The 22,867-nt window shown below is 35.3% G+C and overlaps 1 protein-coding gene across 2 annotated transcripts in view; it reads left to right on the plus strand.

Annotated features, from left to right (window-relative positions):
• The first annotated feature begins 2,888 nt into the window (after positions 1 to 2,888).
• The window catches only part of LOC120421777 (protein pellino), a 58,768-nt gene continuing 38,789 nt past the window's right edge, over positions 2,889 to 22,867 (plus strand). The window contains exon 1 of one of the 2 annotated variants that reach the window (XM_039585045.2): positions 2,889 to 2,953. In XM_039585045.2, the coding sequence (XP_039440979.1) occupies positions 2,922 to 2,953 (32 nt within the window). In that variant the 5' untranslated portion in view covers positions 2,889 to 2,921. Of the gene's footprint in view, positions 2,954 to 5,795; positions 7,004 to 22,867 lie in introns of those variants that run through there. The other variant, XM_039585046.2, reaches the window with a different exon arrangement.

The raw sequence follows: 22,867 nt of genomic DNA on the forward strand, positions 1-22,867 counted from the left end.
AAAATCTTTGACCGAGTTATGAATTTTTGAATCAATACCGATTTTTTCAAAAAATCGAAATACTGGTCTCAAAAATTTTTTAACTTCTTTTTTTATGTAAAATCAAATTTGCAATCAAAAAGTACTCTAGTGAAATTTTGATAAAGTTCACCGTTTTCAAGTTAATGCCATTTTTAGGCAGCTTTTTTGAAAATATTAGCAGTTTTTCAGATTTTTAAATAAGTGCCAATGTTTGCCCACTTTTGAAAAAAAAATATGTTTGAAGAGCTGAGAAATTTCTCTTTATTTTGCATTTTTGAACTTTGTTGATGCGACCCTTTGTTGCTGAGATATTGCCATGCAAAGATTTAAAAACAGGAAAATTTATGTTTTCTAAGTCTCACCCAAACAACCCACCATTTTCTAATGTCGATATCTCAGCAACTAATGGTCCGATTTTCAAAAATCGAAAAATTTTGTGATCTTTTCGAAAAAAAAAATATTTTTGATTTTTTTAAATCAAGACTAACATTTTAAAATGGCCTAACATTCAATATTACTTTTTTTCGTAAAATCGCGATAATTCGTGATGTTTATAAGCAAACCCCTTAAAACACGAAATTTTAAAAATGAAAAAATTTGTTCAAAATAAAAATTGACCCTTCTGGGTCAATGTAGATTCGAAAAGTACATTAAATTTCCCTTAAAATTACATGTTCCAAATTTTTTTACAGTCAAGTAACGGAAAATGGGAAAGTTTTTAAAACTTTTTTAGTGTGTTTTTTGGATGAAAAATAAGTTTTTTTTTGGAATTTTGAGTACGCCATTGAATCGGGCGTCTAATTTTACATAAAAGTCCCTTTGACACCAAATTTCTTTCTCATCACCGTTTCAGGCTGCAAATTATTGAAAAACACCTTTTTTTTCGCTTGTTCAAAAATGGAAGGGGTCGTACCGCCCCTCCGACACGAGATATCAAAAAACGGACCTCGGATTCGTGATCAGGGACAAAAGTTACCTCTTAGGACAAAGTTTCACGCAAATCGAAGAGGGGTCGGGGCAACTTTTCCCGATTTCGTGTGAGTTGTTACACAGTAAAAAATAATGTAAATTTGGAAGCTGTAATTTTGGAAGGTTGAATATTACCTCTTTTATGATGTAAGTTTACCTCAATTTAGACTGAAAAAGTGACATTACACCAGAAAAGTGGTAAAATTACACATTTCCAGAGGTAAAATTACACCTTTTTTCTGACATAAAAGATGTACCCCTTCCCAGATGTAATATTACCATGATTTTTTTTTCTGTGTAGAGAATTACCCATAACGCAGTATAAATAACATTTCTAGAGTTTTTTTGAATGGTCCAATAAACCATGTTTTCGTTTTTTTTCTACATTTTGGGTGTTTTTGAAACCGCCTAGCGTCAGGGTTATTCAAAAACACACAAAAAGCAAAAATATCAAAATTTTATTTATTGGACCCTTAAAAAATGTATACGAGGTAGTCAATATTTAAAGGACAACGCTGCCATTTATTTCTTGGTTAAAAAATTGTCTTTTAAGACGTTTTATCAAGATTTCAATTGAGTATTGCACACTTTTTACTACTTTTTAACGTGTAAAGATAACCATGCTTGACCATTATTGGAAATTTCCTTTAAATTAGATTTAACGGTGCACAGAAAAAAATTATGTAAATTTGGAAGCTTTAATTTTGGAAGGTTAAATATTACCTCTTTTATGATGTAATTTTACCTCAATTTAGACTGAAAAAGTGACATTACAACAGAAAATTGGTAAAATTACACATTTCCAGAGGTAAAATTACACCTTTTTTCTGACATAAAAGATGTACCCCTTCCCAGATGTAATATTACCATGATTTTTTTTTCTGTGTGGTAAAAACCAGAACCGATTACTTTTAAACTGCAGAGTTAGCCCATTTGATTTTTTTTTCATTGATTCGGATCAATATTTCTTTATCATTTCTGGACTTCTGAAAAAATGTAAACATTAAATGTATCCCTCACTCCTTATGTCAATATCCATCGGAGTAAGCGGTATACATCGAGTTTACATAATTGTAGGACATAATAATAAAATGTGTAGTTCTATTTTATCATAATGTTTAGTTTAATGTTTGAAATGAAATAAATAAGTGGATTAGTGCATTTTAACTAATATTGAACTTTTTTAAAATGATTGCCTTTTTGAAAAACCATAAAACCTTCCCTCCAAATTCGGCAACACTGCATTGCTCCGCAGCCAGTCTACTTTCAGGCGTTTCCAAAGATTTTACAACTTTTCCTCACTTTATCTTTCCCCATGGGAACAACGCAAACACCTAACTGCCCGATTGTTGAACGATGATGACGCGTCCGTTCGGCTCTATCGGTGGTGTTTTGAACATGTTTCAACAAGATTTCCTCCACAACCAACATTTGAACCATTTGGGTCGGCTGCTTTCCTGGGTGGATTTGTTTGAAACTGCAGCCATTCGCTTCAAGACTGCTCAACTTGGCGATGGTGCAGATCGTGTAGTCCGTTCTTGCCCATAACTGACTGACTTATTTTATAATTTTAGTAATTTATTCAATTTAATAAGTTATTCAAAGTATTATTCAAATATGTATACCCATTTCGTGATGTTGTGTAACGTGATCGGCCAGGCAGAACTTGCGTACAACATGAGACATAAACGATTCGGAAGTACGAGGAATTCCTCAGTTTGAAGTTAGTGGCAGTTTGGCTGATTCAAAATACCAAAGTGATCTCTCCTTGTCCCGGAAAGACTGCTCAACGTTTTTTATTTGATATTATTTATTTATTTAACAAAAAAAGTAATATAATCAATATGTTAAACTGTGTTAATAAGCTAAGTTATAGTAATCCTGGTGAATCTACCCAATTGGGTAGATTTATCAACGCACAACTGGATGACATGTTGCAGCCGATTAAGCGAAGGCGTATCAGGTGAGTGATAAAAGTATAGAATTAGTATTACTTGGAATTCGACAAATTGCCAGTTGATTCTTTTTTGTTGAGCAAAAAACATCAACCATTTTCTGATTCATTAAATGTTACAAAAAACTCGTAAGACATGTTCAGACATGTAAATTCATGATGAGTTGGTTGTATAATTCATTTTTAACTCACAGTTTATAAAACAACTTTGTTCTTGTTATAGTTATATGAAAACATGAAGTAGAAGAAGATTATTACTAAGCAAACAAGCAATTATTAATTGTGAACGTTATTTTTGTGAATTTTAATTTGAACAAAATTTCGAATACATAAGCTTTTTAGGAATCATCAAATCTTGCCATATAATTTTGCATATAAATAACCCGAGCAGACGGAAATAACTTGGGAATAACATTTTTCGATATTTGAAAATACTAGGCCAATAACATTTTATGTTATTCATAACAAGATTTGTTATTCGCCGTTATGATTTTTTTGTTATTGGATTGTTATTGTAATAACATATTAATAACATTTTAAGTTATTCTTCTAACAAATCTTTGTTATTATTTTTTGTTATTTTAACAACTAATCCGATCATCTCAATAACAGTTTGAGGTATTCTTCCATAACAAAAAATGTTATTCCAAAGTTGTTCTGGCTTTCAATCAATATCAGACCGATAACAAATTTTGTTATGATAACATAAACTGTTATTGAACTCTTATGCAAAAATGGGTTTTGCAAGAATATTCCATAACACTTTCTGTTATTTTAACAGTATTTGTTATTGAAATGGCATGCATTTAGTTATTACCGTCTGTTCGGGAAGTGTGATAGTCTAACAAAAATAATGTGTAAAGAGTTTGTTCAAATATTAAGTCCAGAGATTTTCTGGATTTCAGCAATGGCAACCCCGCAAAAAATGATTTGGGAAAACAGCAAATATACTTCAATTTTTATTTAAAGACTTAGTTGATCTGAACGCTGGTTGTTGTTGTTGAAAAATTGTAGAAACATATTTTTTCTCAGCGTCACCATATTAGACTCCATTTTTCAATTGGTTATATCTCAGAACTATTTGTTCGTTTTTCAATGCTTTAAAAAAAAGATACAAACAATTATTTTGGACTTTTTCAAATATTAGGCTTGATTTTAAAATTGTTAAATTAGTGTTATTGAAACGGGTAAACAACTGAACCACTACGAGAAATGGTCAGTTGAACAGTGAGGGTTAATAAGGTGACGCTGAGAAAAAACATATTTTCCACAATTTTTAATCTTCTTTAAGAAACTTCTTTTTCTTTATGCTTTGCATAGCAGCTTTTCCTTCATGAAATATTTTTAATTGCAAAAAAAATACTCTTTTCGAAAAATTATTATTATATGCTATATTTATTTTCAAAATCCCTATTTTTGAAAATTAAAAAAGCAAAAACAATAATGCTGTAAATTAAAATAAAAAAATACACTGAAAGAAAAATACATGCCACTTCTATGAGATTATTCAGTAAAAATATTTGCGAGACTGAAAAATCAAGTCTGTCATATCGAAATTGGCAAAATCTGTAAAAAAACCTATTTTTTACCTTTTTTAACCCGCCTTATATTCACAAGGATTGGACATAGGACAATGGTCAATATGGAGACTTTTATGTAAAATTGTCTGGAGAATATTCTTACTATCGGTTTTAGAAAATTTTGACGTTTAGACCACTTATCTAAAAAATAGTTTGAGTAAATGATTTTTGTACTCTTTTATGAGAGACATACCATCCTGAATTTTTCGTGAGACTTTTTGTAACATCTTAGGCTATTTCCTCAAAAATTTTGAACGAAAATAAATCGTTCTCCTTAATATTTAACTTTTAAACTTAAAAATTTAACTATCTAATAGAAGTGGTATGCATTTTTCTTTCAGTGTATTTTTTCCAGAAAGCCCGTCCGATTTCCTATAAGTTTCTACCACTTTTTGATACGATGTAACGGTTTCGGGATACGGGATAAATAACTTATGCCCTTCTCAAATGTCATTCTTGAGTACAACTGGCTCCATAAACTAAAAAATGGCCTACATACTCAGATTTTTATGCCGAACTTCGGCAGAATTCAGAACACTTATCGCACAACTTATCGCTCGGATAGTTGATTTGCCGAAGTTCGGCAATTTTCTGCCGAAAAAATCAGTTATTCTAAAAATCGAAAATGAGTGTAAAACATGTCTACAAAGTTTCTTTGATATTGGAAAGGGTCGGGTACAAAAGTTCCAGAAAAAATCCTGATTTGAGCTGGAATTGCTCTTTCATAAATCTTTGTTTTTTTTTTTGCGATTTGAGATATGAGAAATAAGGGATTTGTATTGATAAGCATGATGAAAATAGATATAATTATAAATTAAATAAAAATCAAGTAATGAGTGTAATCCAATATTTTATTTTTAAAATCAATAAAAAATCCTCGTTTATATTTTTTTTTTTCAAGGCAGTATTACATCAAGTACCTATCATTATCTCATGGCTCAGTTTGTTTAACAAAGCTTTATAAAAAAAACAGTGCCTGAAATTTATTTGCACCACTCCGTCAAATTCACACACCGCTTCCAACCCATTCACAGTCGAAAAATTACCCACAGCATGACGCCCACCGGGTGGGTGGCATTGCTGTCACCTGTCACTTATTTTTGACAGTTCTCCTTCATTCCAACTGTCATTCGATCACATTTTAGCCAGTGTTCGTGCAACTCAACACAAATCGCCACTGGAGTGAGCAAGAGCAACCGACCAAACGAGCGAAACGGGGCATATTTTTGTTCTTTCTTCTCCCATGCTGTGTGAGCCTCTCCGTTTTTATAGTCAGTTTCATTCCGAGCACGGTGAGGTCTACACGCAAAGCGGAAGACAGGCGTCGCGCGTCGCGTACGGATACACATTTTTCTCTCAGTGTGTGTTTTTTCACAAATTGTGCATTTTGCTTTGCAAAAATATTGTTGAGAACGTAAAATTACTTTGCAACTGCACTGGTTTGAACGTTTTCTATCGTGGCGGAATGTTATCGAATCGATGGATTAGGTGATAAACACGGAGAGAATTGTGCAGAGTTTTTTTTTCTCCGTCGCAAGAGTCGAGTTCTCCAGGTGCCTTCTACGCACCACGGAAGAAAGTCCGAAAGGAGGGGGAAAACTTGCCAAGTTGCCAAAAAATAGTTCTGGAAAATATAATTGCGGAAAGAACACGCTTGTAAAACAACGGCATACACTGGAAGAAAAAAAGAAAGGAAGTGAAAAAAGCGATTTTTCTCTCAAGTTTCTTTTGCGTTCGCTTTCGTTGTCTGTTTTATTTTTTTTTCTGTTCGCGATAATCTCGCGCGTGAGTGTGTGAGCGTGAAAGCGCACCGCCTGGAGCTGTCAGCTTTGTTTACCAACACTAGCGCACCATCTCTCGCGTCAGAAGTGCTGTTATTGTTGGTGTATACGTCAAGTGTCAGAGAGGCTGCTGGTGTGCTGCGATTGTATGCGTTCACGGTGCAGCAACAGAGAGAAAGGAATAAGGCGAAATCACTGTGCTCTGTTCTTCGGGAAGAAGGAAAATGTCGTCTTGTTTTGAAAAGTGATTCTGGCTCGATTTACGCGTTAAAGTGCACTGAAAGAAATTTTACAAAAAAAAGGTTGTTTAAAAGCAGTTAAAGTCCCCGAAAGTCCACAAAATCCATTTTGTTTTCAAAATCGATCGATTGAGTGTGTGTGAGTTTGAATTGTGGTCGTGCAAAAGTTGCAAGAAAATTGTGATTATTTTTGTATGTTTACGCAAAATAAATTTCAAAATACCATCAAAGTCGGGCAAGTTTCGCCGAGCAATCGAAGGAATCCTAAAAAGTCTAGTGGTCTGGTAGTTGTTGGGTGAGGGCGTTTGGGTCCATCAAAGCAACCCCCATCCGCCAGCCGACCCCGTAGTAGGCCAGGCCGACCAAAATAGGATCACTGGAGGAAAAAAACGTCGTCGTCATTACGGAGACCAACGGATCGGCGAACGTCGTCGTCGTCGTCGACAGTATGGTGAAACGGTGAGTTGGCCACCCCTTTTTCTGTCTGTTTGTTGATTTTTGTTTTTTTGGGGAAGGTGTGGGGGATCCCTTGGGTCCCCGGGAGATGTCAATAAATTTGGTCTGTTTTTTTCTGGTTGGGGAGAAATGCGATGGGATCTATTTTGGGCCTATTTTGGTGGCGTCGAAAGCGAATAAATAAAAATAACAATTTTGTTCACTTAAAATCTTTCAAATGAATAGAAAATATATGTTTTGTAAGAAAAAAGTTAGGAATCAATTGAAACCCTGTTGAAAACAACTGTATTTTCATTTTCCAATTCTCGGAACACTGCTGCCGCCCCGTTCGACAACTATGGGGAACTTATTTGGCTACGTCCGCAGGTTCCGCTTGTCGTTCCGGCGTGTATTACAACATTTGTTTTGTAGTTTACATCCATTACACGGCGTGTACGGACAAAACCGGCAAACGGGTTACCCTCCAATCGAGCTCGTGCACGGAGAGAAAAAAAACTAACATTTTTATTTCTTTGAGTTAATTTGTGTTGTATTTTGACGAATTCCAAATGTTTTTTGTTCGGTTCAACAATTTTAAAATTTTATTTTTTTTTAATGTTCGAATGTTTCACTGTAGCACCACCTTAATCTCTTAGTGACGAACCTTAAGCTGCGCGTATCGACGTGATAAAAAAAAGGCTGCTGCCGCCGATGTCGGTGCGATTGTTGTTTGCAGAGTTTCGTATTACCTACCTCAAGAGGAACAACATTTAAAGAAAGGTAAACTCAAAACATACAATCGGGGGTGCTTTGGGAAGGTCCAATAAACGTATATCGAAGCAGGCAAACAGTCTTCAGATTGACCTGCTAGGAATAAAATAATAAATTTTATCAAATTTTCATAATAATTTTATTTTATTCAAAAAATATAAAATTCAAAATAACATAAGCAAAAAAATCAATTAAAAAATGCTTTCCTCAAAAAATGCAAATGTAAAATCCAAATCAAGCTAATCCGAATTTAGTAAAAAAATCTCTAAAAAGAGGTCACTCTTTTTTGTTCCCTCAACATTGTAAATATCTTGCCCACGGGTAAAATATGACATTTGATATTTTCCTTCCTCGAGGTGTAACCTTTCTTTTTTGCTTTACTCCGTCTGGTCTTTATCCACCTTTCTCTATCCACTTGCTGGGCCTGTTTGTTCGGAATATATGTCTTGAACGTTAAACCAGCTGCATCTGTTCTGGCACTGTGTTTGTAAACTAAATGATTTTGTGTTGTTCGATGGCACTACAATCACAGGCGAACAAAAATTAGTTTTTGCAGAAAGTATACTAATATTTTTGAAGCGAAAAAGATATTTTCAAAGAAAACTACTGATTATACATTTTTTTTTTCATCAAAAACTGTCGCAAAACGTGAACAGAGTTCATGACATTGGGACTCAGGAAGAAATCTTTTCAACTTAAAGTGTGCAAAATTATATTCCGTCAAACGTAGCTAGGGGAAATATACCCTTTCTAATCAAACACCTATCTTCGTCATATGGAGAGTTTGATGCTCGATTAAAGCTCCAAAAATACTATTTAGGCTGTAAACTTACCAGCAACAGCACCGCCTCGAGTAAGCACGCAAATTTATGCCGTTTACTGGCCAAAAAGATCAAATTTAATGCACTTTTGATCATAATTTCTATTTTGCGAGACCATTTCTCATCATTTTGGTGGCACACACATCCACACGCAAGATTAGAGGTTAACTGCTTAACGAAAGTCGCCATCAATATCTTTTCACTTGCGCTAACGATTTCAAAGCGCTCAAGATATAAAATTGCTTCCAACTACCGGCAACACGTTCTTTTGACCGTTACTTAGTCACTCACTTGAAAAATAATCCCGAAACATGTAAATAATTAGCAAGCGCCATCAAAAAAACAAACGCGCTAAGTATTTTGACGTTCAATTTTGACCATCCATTCCAATCGAAGGCTGAAGAAAACCGAGCGAGAAGCGAAGGCAAATAAAGAACAAAGGGTGGCCACCAACACCACCAGCAGCGCTTGTGGTGTTGCCAGGAAACTTTCTCTATAAATGCTACTTTTCGTGAGTGTTCGCTCAAAATTTCATCAATTTTGGCAGCACGAAGCAGACCCAAACGAGCGTTGGAAGAAAAAAAGAACTAAGCTGAAAATAGAAAAATGGGCGTGGCCCAATGCACACGACTGATTAGAATGCGTTTTTGAAATATTTTTTTAAAATGCTTGTAAAAGGAATAGCATAACTTTTAATAAAAGTGAAAATAAACAAAAATGTTCACAAAAAGTTGCTCTACTCGTTGGTGTACTTGGTTTTAGTGATTTCAAGGAACACTCCAGATTATCCAGCATCATTCAAACAAGGGCTTAAAATGGGTTTATTTCCCCTAGTTTATCGCGTTGGTTTGTTTTGGTTCCACAGATCAAATTTTGAGATTTTTTCCGTTTAATATTAACTGAGCAGATTTTTAGAATTTCGCAGAGAAACTCTGTTTTTAATTTTCTGGATTTTAAAATTAGGATAAAACTTTTTTCTTCGATTAGATTAAAATAAGACAAATTAGCCATTTTGCATTATTAGTTTCTCCATGCCAGCCTTTTTTTTTTTTCAATTTTGGAGCTATGGAATTTTCGAAAATCTGTTTCTTGACAAGGGATTTTTGGTGACCGATTTGGTGTCTTCGGCGTGGGTTACTGTCAAGAATAAAACTGTCAAGAATACTCGGAAAAAGGTACACGGAAAAAATCGCCTATTTTTTGGATTTTCATCACAATTTTTTTTTCAAATTGACCCCACCTTCTTTTTTTTTAATTTTTTGATGTGTTTGTCAAAATTCATCAGAAAAGGCTTCCAAAAATCATCCATGATTTCAAGTTGAATTCGGAAACAATAAGTTATTTCGTGATTTTTGGATAAAATGCACCGTTCTCAAGTAAAAGCCAATGTAGGTCGTCTTACTCTGAAAAAATATATTTGAAAAACTTAGAAAATTCTCTACAATTTTCTTGTTTGGACATTGTTGATCCAACCTAGGGTTGCTGAGATATGTATTTAAAAAAAAAAATATTAATAATTAAATTACGAAGAATGAGTTATTTTTAGTTTTTCCTCAAATTTCAGTCTGTTGTATTTTCAAAATTGTTCCAATTTAATGTTAAAAAGATAAAAAAAAATATATAAAAGTTTAAAATTTGAAGGCAAAAAAAAATTGTAGTATTTTTGAGATATTTTTATTTCTAAACATAGTTTAGCCTTTCTTACTTAGGAAAGGCTAAACAATCACTCGAAAAATCAAACTTTTTTATGCTTTCTAGACCTACCTTCGCTCGTACATATCGTATACCAAACTGTCAAACTGTTTGCAAATGTTTGTGTGTGGGGATGAGTGTAAACAAAATATAACTCTAATGTCTCGGAACTGGCTGAACGAAATCAGGCCGGATGTGTTTCATTCAGTCCGATTTGAAGTGCCATGAGCCCTTTTCAGGGACGGAATAATATCAAAACAAAACTTTTTGCTTTTCTTCACCCGTGAAAGAGAGAGGAGGCGAAATACGCAAAAGAAAATTGCTCCCGAACTTTTCAAGGAAAATCATTCAGTCGAAGATATTTTGCTTATTTCACCATTTATTTCGTTTTGTTTACAAACACACGCCACACGTCGACACCTGCAAGTGTATTAGTGAAATCGGTATTCCGCCGTATAATCCAGGTGATGATTTTTTGAGTTTCTTTTCACCGATCTTTCGTGCGCAAGAGAGAAGAGCCATGCTCCCTGCCGAGTTTTTCTCTTGATGAGCGTCAACATATTTTATTTACCGTGCTCTTTTCGTAAAATCCAAGCAGGATGCTTTTGCAATCGATCACTGAGGTGATTTTTAAAAGGTTTTTAATTTTTAAATAGTTTTTATAGTGTTCATCTCTGAAATACTTTGAAAAATATGAGAATTTTCGCAACAATCCCATTTTTATTGAATTACTAAATTTTCACCGATACCGAAAATTTTCAGTCTGATTTGAAAAAAAAATCACTCAAAGTTCAACCAACATTTTGTAGAATATATACAAATCTGAGTAGAATTTTCCCCAACTTAATTTTTTTCCAATTTCATTCCTGAGTATAGTTTCAGTTTTTGGTACGTTTATTTGTTTTTATAAAATTATTAGAATTATTCTTTACAGTGCAATGAAAAACTTTGAATCATTTGTATTTTTTTCTCTTTGAAAAGTTCTAGATTCTTCTCACTCCATCTATAAAATGATGGAAACCATCTTTCTTGCACGTGAAACTCCTCTCTTGATGGGGAGAAAGAGAAGAAATTTTAATGCACTTTTCTTGCTCCCTCCAGCCACAGGTTGCCTAGAATCGGGAGTAACTGTCACGTGCTTCTTTGTTGTCTGCAGCGAGTAGTATAAATATTGATTGGGTTCTAAAATTGACAAATTTAAAAATTAAAGCAAAATGAAGAGTTGTTTAGTCAAATAATATGAGAAATTAAAAATATAGTAAAAACAAAATCTTCAATTTTCTGGTCAAAGAACCTGCCCAGAAATCGTACTGCCCATCGAGGTTCCAGATTGTTTGCTCAGCACCGAACAAAAAACCACAAACAAATCCATCAACTTCAAGATCAGCTCGGTTCAGTTTGCGAAAATCTCATTTTCCGTCCAGTATGTCACGTACCCGAAATCTAATCCCATCCCACACGTTCCAGACTAGGACGGGGTGTGGTGGACTCTCCGGCGTAGTAACTGTTACTAGCTAGTACGATGCACTTTGATTGTCGTCTGGCTTCGAGTGACGATGATGGTTAATAAACTTGGAAACAGGGAGCTCTTGCGTCCGCAGGGGTGGTGGCAGTGAACGAATCGTAGCAATGTGGCCTTGAACCTAAGGCAAGCAGTCTGGATTTCGCTATGGACTGTTGAACTCCCGGGTCAGCGTAGGTTGAAGGACACAAGTTGAGGGAGTTTGAACTTTTCAAACTTTCGTAACTTGCAAATATTACTTTTATCAGAATAGTGACAATCGTTCAACTCACCAACAGTTGGCCATATATCAGCCATAAAACGAGTGCCACACAGAGCTTTAGTGCTGTCAATCGATAGCACGTGCTCATATATTTGCTCTGCAGGATCAGTTCAGCAGCATATAGGTACAATGTATGGAGAGAGGGCAACACAGAAAGGACCATTTTTCTTTCTCCCCACGCCGTGGGTGGCGGCTCTTGGAAAGATCTGAACTGAAAACTGCTGCTGCTGGTGGAAAATTGTCGACTCATTGACGGTGTGCGATGCGATGACCTTTAAAGTTTTGCAAAGCTTCGAGGGTGGAATGTAATTAGGAGTCGATGCTGGAACGGTAATGTCGGGTTGGTTCCTGGAAGTACCCCATAGAGATAACCGAGCGAAGGTGGGGATTTGGGATTCTGTGAATTTAGAAGGTCATCAACACAATTAATTGTAGTGAATGAAACTCATTTATTGATTTTTAATGATTAAATCCAGTTTTTTGGTGAATTATTATGTAGTAGCTTGATAGTTTTTTTTAGTTCTAATCAGCTTTTTTTTACATCAAAGTTCATGTTATTTTAAATTTATTAGAAGACCAACACAGATTTAGCCTTTGTGTTATCATCTTTCCAAAACCCTAATTCGAATTTTCATCGAGTAAAATGCATTTTAGAACGTTTCGGACTCCATTTTTGAATCAAAAGAAGATTTTTAAGCCAAAAAATATTTCATTTTTTTTTGCAAGACTTCATACAATTTTAGCAACAAACTTTGTAACATACATTCAAAAATATGTAGTCTTTGCATTGTTTTATTACATTTCATGTAAAATTACATGCACAAATATGTAGTCCATCAGTATGTGGAACCAACTTATTAGCTTGAATCCTTTCCACTTTACAACTGTGTTTATGAGTGTTCTTTCTATAATAACAAGGAGGGCATTGTCATACAATTTTGGTAGCTATTCGTTCTATCAAGAAATTTTAATTCTTCTATTATTGGATATGTTTCAGATGTGAAATGGTTTAAATATACAACAAAATATCAGATGGCAAAATCGCATTCAAAAGCATGTACCGTAAACCGGGGTGACTTTGATAGGATTTCAATTTGTTTTTGGAATATTTTCCAGCGGGTAAGGTTTTTCTCAAGATTATTATTTTTAAAACATGTACTGGGGTAGGCCACCCATGCACTATTTTGCAAAAAAAGTTTTTTCAATAGTGTTTTGAAAAATAGTTACGTTAAAAATTATTAGTTTAAATTCCGGGGTGACATTGATACACAGAAAAAAAATCATGGTAATATTACATCTGGGAAGGGGTACATCTTTTATGTCAGAAAAAAGGTGTAATTTTACCTCTGGAAATGTGTAATTTTACCACTTTTCTGGTGTAATGGCACTTTTTCGGTCTAAATTGAGGTAAAATTACATCATAAAAGAGGTAATATTCAACCTTCCAAAATTACAGCTTCCAAATTTACATTATTTTTTTCTGTGTAGTCATAGTTTTTCTTGTTAGAATCATATTTAAGATGTTCAAACATTATTTGTACGTTAAATATACCATCAATAAAGTAGCTGATATAGTTTTTAAGAAAAAAAAACAATTTTTATATTTAGTTAACTAAAATTATAAGTTTTTAAACAAAATACATATTAATTTTAGGTAAAATTGTTAAAAAGTCGGAATTTGGCCTGAAATTTGTTACAACTAGTTTTGTTCATAAAATTATCGATTTATATTACATTTTATACTGAAATCGAAGCACGAATAACAAGTTTTCACATTTTACATGAAATTTGTTTAACTGAAATTGCCTATAAATTTGGAGATTTTTTCAAATTGTGTTTCAAAAACACATATTATTTATTATTTACAAACTTATTTAACCTTCTCCTAGTGGAAAATTGTCCTAAGAATCCGAAAATGCATTCCGTTTTCCGATTCAAAATCATGTTCATTGAGAAAATCATGACACTTTGAGAAGTTTAAAATAAAGAATGTCATCAACATTTTATTAACTATAGTTATCTAACTTTTTAAACTTATCAAAATTTTATGAAAGGTTCTTCTTGAGGTACTTTGAGCACTTCTCTACTACGTTCAGTATGATTCTAACTCATTTCCACCCCGGCTATCAAAGTCGCCCCGTTTTACGGTACATCAGGTAGGAATAGTGATTTTTCACGCTAAAAATAATGCAATTTTCACGGGGTAAACTATCCAAAAACACCAAGTTTCACGGGGTGTGAAATATACTAAAATAACTTAGAAAATCTCAGATTAAACAACCGGAAAGATTTCTGTATACATGTAAAGCATCCAAGTTAAGTGATTTTTCATGCTGAAAATTTCCAATTTTCACGGGAACCATCAAATCAAACTTTCAAAATTCGTGGGAATTTCACGGGACAAAGAAAAAACTTATATATTCCAGAAAAAGGCCGAATTTTACATTAATTGAGGTACACAGAAAAAAAGTGTGAATTTACTTGACACGGAAAAGATGAATCACATGTAAAAGCAGTTGAGGTAAACTTGAGATTCGATGTAAACGGTTGAATTTACGTGTTATCAAGTTTTTACGTATAATTTGTTGCAAATTTACATCAAATTGCATTTAAATTTAAATGTTTAAAGACGTGCAAAAGTGTTACATCATAAATGATGTAACATTCGGCAATTTTTTTTGTGTGTTTGGACCGATACGTAGAGTTTTGAAAACGATTTTAACGAAAATATTGAAATAAAATAACTACACAGAAAAAAATTAGGATCGGAGCGTTTAAAATTTGTTGGTTTATTTGTAACTCCGTTTATGTAATTTTACATACTTTAATGAAAAAAAAAAATACATGGGATGGGAAAAGACCAAAACTTCATTAAATTTCTGGTACAAAATTACACATTTTTTTCTGTCACAAGATCTTTCCGTGAAATTTTACATCAGATACTTGTAAAATTTTCGTTTAGTTTTCCAAACAAAATCCACCCCTCCTGCTTGATATGACAGCTGAAAGATCCACCTCACCTTGGAACTGCTAAGAAACTGTTCCACCATTTGGCACGATGATGGTACGGAAGTGGCTCAAGAACACACTGTCGATTCGATGCATTAGCTCTACTCTAGCAACACAATTATTGCAATATCCACACCGAACAAGAATATATCAAACGTAGAGGAAGAAAAGTAAGCCAAGTTGTGTAATGCATTGACAAACTTTTGAAAAATGGTTAAAATTGTCGATTTATTTACAGTGGGACCTTTTCGAAACATTGATCAACATCAAAGCAGCCTTCGCTTGCCGTATGAATGCATTCGGATAATTGAATTGTGATTACGCGGCTTTCTTGGACGGACGTCTTACGCTCTGGGCGATAAAATGTAGAGCACAGCCAGATAGTCTGTTTCACTCCTTCTGTGAATGCATTGCGGCGATGTGATCAATATATCCTTCATCAAATATTTACGAAAATGAAGACTGACAAGCGAAAACCAAGACGGTGGAAATGTGGTGAAAACAGTTGAAGGTTGGCAAATAATTTAGTTGCGACGTTGATAGCGTTAATATTTGATTTGAACTGTTTAAAAAAATCATGTGCTAAAAAAATTTATTTCGTAAACGCCATATAATCGTCCTCGGGCAGCATTATCGACCGCCGACTCGCGGCGCGGTTTGAATCCTTGAAAAGCTGGCTCCGTTGGCCGAATCGATATCTGCTGGCTTTTCCTTATTTTTTACGAGCTTTTCCTCCCCAGCTGGAAAAGGGACGGACGTCGGCGGGGTCGTCGGCGAGACTTGTTTTATGATGGGCAGTAAATTTTCCGTCTTTTTTCGAGTTGGGTTTTGTTTTGGACAGGTGGATTAACATGTTTGCTGTGACGTGTTTGAGCCCTTATGTACCATTAATTTTTTGTTAAAAAAAAATAATTTTTAACTTGGTTTTTCGTTTTTTTTTTGATTATTCTGATTACATTAAATTATTAAACCACAGACAAACAGACGTGAATCATTGCATTTCATTTCAAAAACCATTAAACACTCCTCACTAGAATCTAAAAGTGAACGAAATCATCTTTTTTAAACATTCAGGGAACTGTCAGATACTCGTAAATAAAATGTGGTGAGTTTAACATTTATGTGGTGAGTTTCCATTCATTCAAATTTGCCGTTAAACTGGTGATTGATGGATGTTGAATTAGATTTGAGCCTGTTTACATGTAGTTGAACGTTTTCAAAATTTAATTTAATTTTGCTTTTAGATGGTTTTACAGAGTACACTTTTACAATTTACGTAAAATGTATCAACTAAATCCCACCAAATTTACCACGCCATTGAAACCTTTAATTTACCCGCTCCTTTTCGCCTGCTCTAAACACAGCATATTAACTGGCTCATTAGCAAGGCTCGATTTCTTTCGGGACGCAGCAAAGCTAAAACATTTCAAAAGCGTAGAACGCACAACATATGGCATCCCCGATCGCAGAATAATCGCGCTCGGAAACAAAGTCGAGCTGGAATTATCTGCCGGCTTTAGTTTGGGCCTGGATCTCTTGAAGCGATGCTTACGAGCATTAGTTCGGCGAGCGTTTTATGTCGAAACAGCTGTGTGATGCCTGGAAATTGCGCCGTTTAGCTTTGGCTATGGGAAGCAGTTTTGTTTTAGTTTTTTTTTGTGATCGAAACATTGTAGTTGTTCTTTTTTGTGTTTTTCAGTACTATTTTTTCCATTTTTTTTTATTATTTGAGAATTATGCATGCTTTGGCAACCCTGATGCAGTATTGAGTACTTAAACAATATTTACTTAGATGAAATTATTTTCATGAAAAAAATAATGGAAAAGGTCAGTCTGTCAGTGTCTTAAAGTTGGAGATCTGGCGATACTGTAATGACGCTGTATAACCTTTTATTCTAGAGTTTGGTAAACTGAGTCGTAGTCTAATACCTCCTTAACATAAGACTAACCTGTCATTTTTTAACCTTTTTTAAATGTTCCCTTCGCTTTAAAAAAAGGATAATACAATCTCATTAATTAGTAATTGTTTGCCTTGGCGAAATGAATGATGAGTTTGGCAATCCTGTATTGAGATTGTGTTACCCTCTTTTAAAACATTTCAAAAAGGTAAAAAAAATGTCAGGCTAGTCTTATGTTAAGGAGGTATTAGACTATGACACAGTTTAGTAAACTGGCAAACTTGTTTGCGGCAAACTCGCAAACAAAGCAAAATGTATGCAGGCTGACGTTTCTGCAAATAGGTACATGCAGACAAAACAAAATAAGCAGGCAAACTGCCAAACAGTCAAAAAGTGCAAGTTTGTTTTTCATAGTCTAATACCTGCTTTAGAAATTCTGGCAATCACTTTAATTTGAAATTCTCGTATGTTTGCAGGTTAAGCATTCGGTGCTTTTTTCATGCAGTTTGTTAATTTTCACTATTGAATCTTATATTTTTACAAACCTTTTGTTAGAATCATAAAGCTATTTATTACTTGAAATCCAACGTCCAGGTACTCGATGGAATTACATGCCATATCCCTATCACATTTGGAGAGGTGAAATGTCAGACGAATCTGACAATTCCATTATGAGAAATTAAGGCTCGTTCACCCACAGTTGGGCAGCGCCATCCGAGAGAATAAAGAACACGATTTGGTAGTATAAAGGTACTGTGAACGGACGCAGAGGATAAAGTCCGAGTTTTACGAGAGCGTTATTCTTATGGGTTCATTTTCAAAACAGTTCATCAACTAAAAAAAGTGCCGATATCGAGACTCGAACCCAAAACCTTTGACATATCGAACTGCGCCTTTGCCGTATAGGCCCCCAAAGTTCGATGACTATGAGATGGTCATTTGCCAATATAAGGCACTCAATGGGATGAACTGTTTAAATGAACAAATGAACACATATTCGTGGTGGTTCACCCGCGAGAGGTTTATTCTTCCATTTAATTTTGGTAAAGCTATTCTCTCGGCTTTCTACTGTGGGTGTTCATTAACCACGTGGTCTTAAACAGAACCGCTTAGTTTATGGATTCTCCCTTTTAGTGGACCACGTGGTTTATGGATGACCTCTTTTCACTCTTTGTGAAATTTTGATATGTGTTAGAATTTTTTTTTCGAAATTTTTGAAAATAGTTGGCAGGGATGGAATAATCGCAAAAAAATCAATTTCGCTTGCGAACTTTTTTCAAAATTCCGCAAAAGAGAGAGGAGGCAAATCACGCAAAATAAAATCGCTCCCGAACTTCTCCAAGAAAATCAATCTGTTGATGATTTTTTGTGAATTTCCTTGTCAGCACCACTTGAAAATATTTATTCCACTTTGTTTACACACATTGACCATCTACAAAATGTGACAGGTCATATTTCGTCGTGTGACGTTACACTTGCAAGTGTAGTAGTGAAAAAGATGTTTCGCCGAATAATCAAGATGATGATTTTTTTAGATTCCTTTTACCGATCTTTCGTGCGCGAGAGAGGAGAGTCATGCTCCCTTCGGATTTTTTCTCTTGATGAACGTCCAATGATTTTCTTTTGAAGATGATTATTACATCGCTGATAGTTGGTATTTTTCACACCATGCTCTAAATTTTTAAGTCATTTGAAAAAGGTCATATTTCTAATAAATCTGGCAACCTTGTAATGAATTATGATAATTTTTTTTATTTTTCAATATTTTGACATTTTTTTTTCAAATTTATTGAATCGCGTGAGACACGGTTCTATAAAAAAAAGTTTGCGTCAAAATTTCTGTTCAGCCGTATGAGTTGCAATCTGGCAATAGTGTTATGAGATATTATCTTAAAAAAAGTTGTATCCTGTAAAAAATCTTAAATCAGACTAGGCTAGAGAAATGGCAACTTTGTGATTATCTGAATATTTTTTTTAAATTATTCAAAAAGGTTAAATGTCTCGAAAATGTTAAAAAATAGATATTCTGGCAACCCTGTAATTTTATTAATATAAGTTAATGTTTAGCTGATTTTAAAACGTAAAGTCTTGCCATGTTGATTTTATTTTTTGTGCTATACAAACTTAGATAAATAAATTCAAATTATTGACTGTTGTCAAATTTAAATGAATTGGCAAAACCGACGTATGCGTCATCATCGTAAAAGTTATTTCCAGGCGTAAATTTTCCCAGCTCAATCGCATTGTTGGAGCTGGGCTGAGATGATGACGCGATGAACTGAATTTTCCACACATCACCTCTAGACCACGCACGTGTGTTGAACACATCGAGGGGTTTTTTACTTTTGTTAAAAGCAACATTTTAATTTTTTTTAAAAGGGCAAGATAATTTCCACAAAATTCGTAAATGATATTTTGAAGAGCTGTTAGCTTATTGGCCATAAAATTTAGCAGTATTTTTAGGGTAAAGTACCCAGGAAGTGACCATTTGAAAAATAAACGAAAATTACTACTAGTTCTGACACACTTCTCACAGATTACTAAAACTTTAAATTTCTTATTACAAAGTCAAAAGCTGAAAATAGTACAAGGTCAATTTCTGCGCACTCTACCCTACATTTCCATGCACCAGAGGACACAGTATGGCTGGAGGAGCATCATCAGATTACGGCGACGATGACCGTGACATTTTCATGCGACAAAACTGCCCTTCCAGTTTCTAGGCCCCGGGGAGGACCCCCACCCAATTGTGGAAAATGTCTCGGACAAGGAGGCACTTCTTTTCTGTTTTAGAAAATGGCACTCGATGTCACAATAAGTGGGGTGTTGTTCTGATTTTGGGTCGGATCGTTGAACAAGTTGTTTGGTTTAAATGGAGCAGTTCTTACCTCCGAAGTAATCTTTGAAATTGTTTGGAAGAAAATCTTAAATAAAGAGTCTTCATTTATTTATTTTAAAATACAACAAATTCAAAAAACTCATGGGAACGAACCACTCAACAAACTGCAACTGTGTAAACAGTCGTGTTTCTCGCGAATCCCGACCCGGGGCATTCCGCGAATCCTGAAAGGGGCACCTCCGACATGACGTCCCGGGCAATTTGCGCAATTTTCGCCCACTTCTCCCAGTTACTTCTCCGATTGCCAGTTTACCCCGAGCCCTTTTCGAAAAAGGTAGGAGGTTCCACCGGTTGATTCGTGCGGTCTCTAAACCGCGCTCGCGGTGATACCATAATGTGCGGCTGGAACCACAGACAAGACGGACGAGAAACTCGATTTAGTTGGGTGACGCATCGCGTTTGACGTTTGTGGCGCCACCATCGCCAATTTTAAAAGCGCTTTTTGAGTTGAACTCAAAGTTTCAGTTCGATCTGCTTGTCTGTGCTCCTCCTGATACATATGTTGCAAAAATGTGGTCTGGTCTGAAGGCTGGTGGTTAATTCTAGCCTTGAAACGATTACGAGCGGGCTTCTCTCTTTTGATGGACGACCGTCCAAAATGTGCTTGCACCTAGTCACGACGACCACGAGGTACATGCACTCTTCCGTCCAATGTTTTTGAAGTTTTGCTGAGAGCTTTTAAGGTGAAGTGGAACTCTTCACGGGGGTAAAAGAGGGAAAATTTATTGATCAATTCGTGGGGTCGTTTTTTTTGGGGGAAATTTAGTCATGCCGTTAGCTCAAACGAGATTGGTTCAAATTAATCCGAAGTGAAATAAACCTGCTGGAACTAACCTGCACAGCTGGACAGTATTGATTTTTCAATCTAGTTCAGTAGCTTGTCGTGACAAAATTGATGAGGTTTTAGTGGCATTTATTCATTCAAATGCATGAAGATACACGTAAATCACAGACAAAAAGACGTAAATCTCTTAAATGTTTCATCAATTTCAATTTTAAGGCTGATTTGAATGACTAGAAACTCACCACGACAATTTTGAATACACCACAACTTTTGACAGCTGCTTATCAAAAATCCATTGCGCACTAAACGAGTTGTGGTGAATTCCAAACTGCTGTGGTGAGTTTGTCTCTGAATTGTTTCAGGTGATACTAAATGTTTTCCCCACTTTCCATTCTGCACAATTTTGCAGTTCAGCTCATTAACTACCTTTTCAAACTGTTCCTCCCTCGAACTTGACCAGCCGCGCTAGAATCTGGTAACGGGTTCGTCGTTGAACCGCCGCAACAGTAGTTCTGTAGTTCCGCGCGCGCCAAATCCGCGCTGAAACTTCAAAATCCCCCACACTCACCTTTCAAGACCTTGCGCAGACCCATCCATCACATTCCTAGACAGGGTTTGCACTTTACTCACGGCATAGGGGACGAACACTCGAGTCAGATGAAAATTGAGGAAAAACGCGAGTATTTTGCGAGCGAAGTTTGCACGGAAAAACAGAAAAACTAAAAATTAATATATCAAAATTAAATCAGTGGTGAATATAGAATCGCCATGGTGAGTTCAAATGACTCAATCTGTCCCTTAATTTGTTGTTGACTTTAAATGAAATGAAGACAATTTGATTGTGCAAAAACAGAAAAAACTGAAAATCTCAAGTAATTTTTTTCCGTGCATCTCACCATCATTATGCTCAAGTGATGAGTGCACTTTTCACCTACTTCTTTGATGTGGTATGTGTGTGACTGTATGTGCGAGGAAAAATTGTCGGAAAATCGCTCGTCACAGCATTCATCAACACCGTGGGCCGGTTCCCTCCGTGTCAAGTGTTTTCACAGACAAACAGATGTATCTTTTCTTAAATTTTAACGGTCATTTTGAATAATTGGAAATTAGACTCGGAGATTTTTCAGTACGAACATGGAATAGAATGGCTTTGTTTGTAGCTGATTGGTGGATTTTTAATAACCTAACTTTTCTTACCTCTAGAAAAACGTTCATGAATTTGACGTTTGCTAAGGGTAGAGTAAAGTGAGGTTAAGTCGCATCGTGCAATTATTTGTGCGAGTGAGGGTCTGTTTATTATGAAATGCTCTTGCATTTATTGCCGTGCAAAGAAAAGTGGTGCGATTACGCCACACGGACACAATGAAGAAGAAGGAAAAGAAAAAAAGAAGAAGGGGAGGTAGATCCAAGATAGGAAGGGCAGTACTGAGTGGTTGTTTGGTGCAAGCCGTTGATCTCTTTACCTATCATATTTTTAGTTCAAACTTTGTATATCTGAATTTAATTTTTCCAATTCCACAGTAGGAGAAACGTCCCTATTTTGAGTTTAAGTTTTCCCTAAAGTTGGTCGTGTTGTCAATAAAAGCTTAACATGACTTAACAAAAAAATTGATTACAAGTAGGGCATAACATCCGTTATGGATGTAATTTGGGCCTAAAAAGACCTATGACCTAATGACCTAAAAGTATTGAATGCTTAAAGTAATTCGTTGAAGTTATGGATCTAATTTGGTCTTAAAGCTTAGGTCGAAAATGGGTACTAGGTCCAATATAGGGACATTTGCGCTAATTACGATAGCGACGACCACCGCTTACAGTTCAAGGTTTGTCTAGACTCGAATGCGTGTACTCTTTGGCGCGCAGAGTGTCGATTGTTGATTCGGGCAGTACAAATAAGGGTTCCTTCACCACACCCTGCCTGTTTTGGGCGGTTTATTCATTTGCAAACATTGTTGATATTTTTTTTCTGTTCTTCTGTTTCTTCTCAACGGGAGATTCGGTTCTTTTTTTTTGAACTGTGAAAACACAAGTTTTTTTTTAGTTTCAGTTATTTTTATTTCATTATTAATTTAAAATTTTGAAAATTAAAAAAATGTAGACAAATTTATTTTTTAACTGTCCCAACCCCGCATACCCGACATCGAGGTGGTCCCAAAGAGTCCGCACCGCGTCGCCTGGTACTGTTTGTGCTTGCGTGTGTGTGTGTGTGTGTGTGTGTGTGTGTGTGTGT

This window comes from Culex pipiens, chromosome 1 (genome assembly GCF_016801865.2).
Source record: "Culex pipiens pallens isolate TS chromosome 1, TS_CPP_V2, whole genome shotgun sequence".
In the NCBI taxonomy this organism is placed as follows: Eukaryota; Metazoa; Arthropoda; class Insecta; order Diptera; family Culicidae; genus Culex; species Culex pipiens.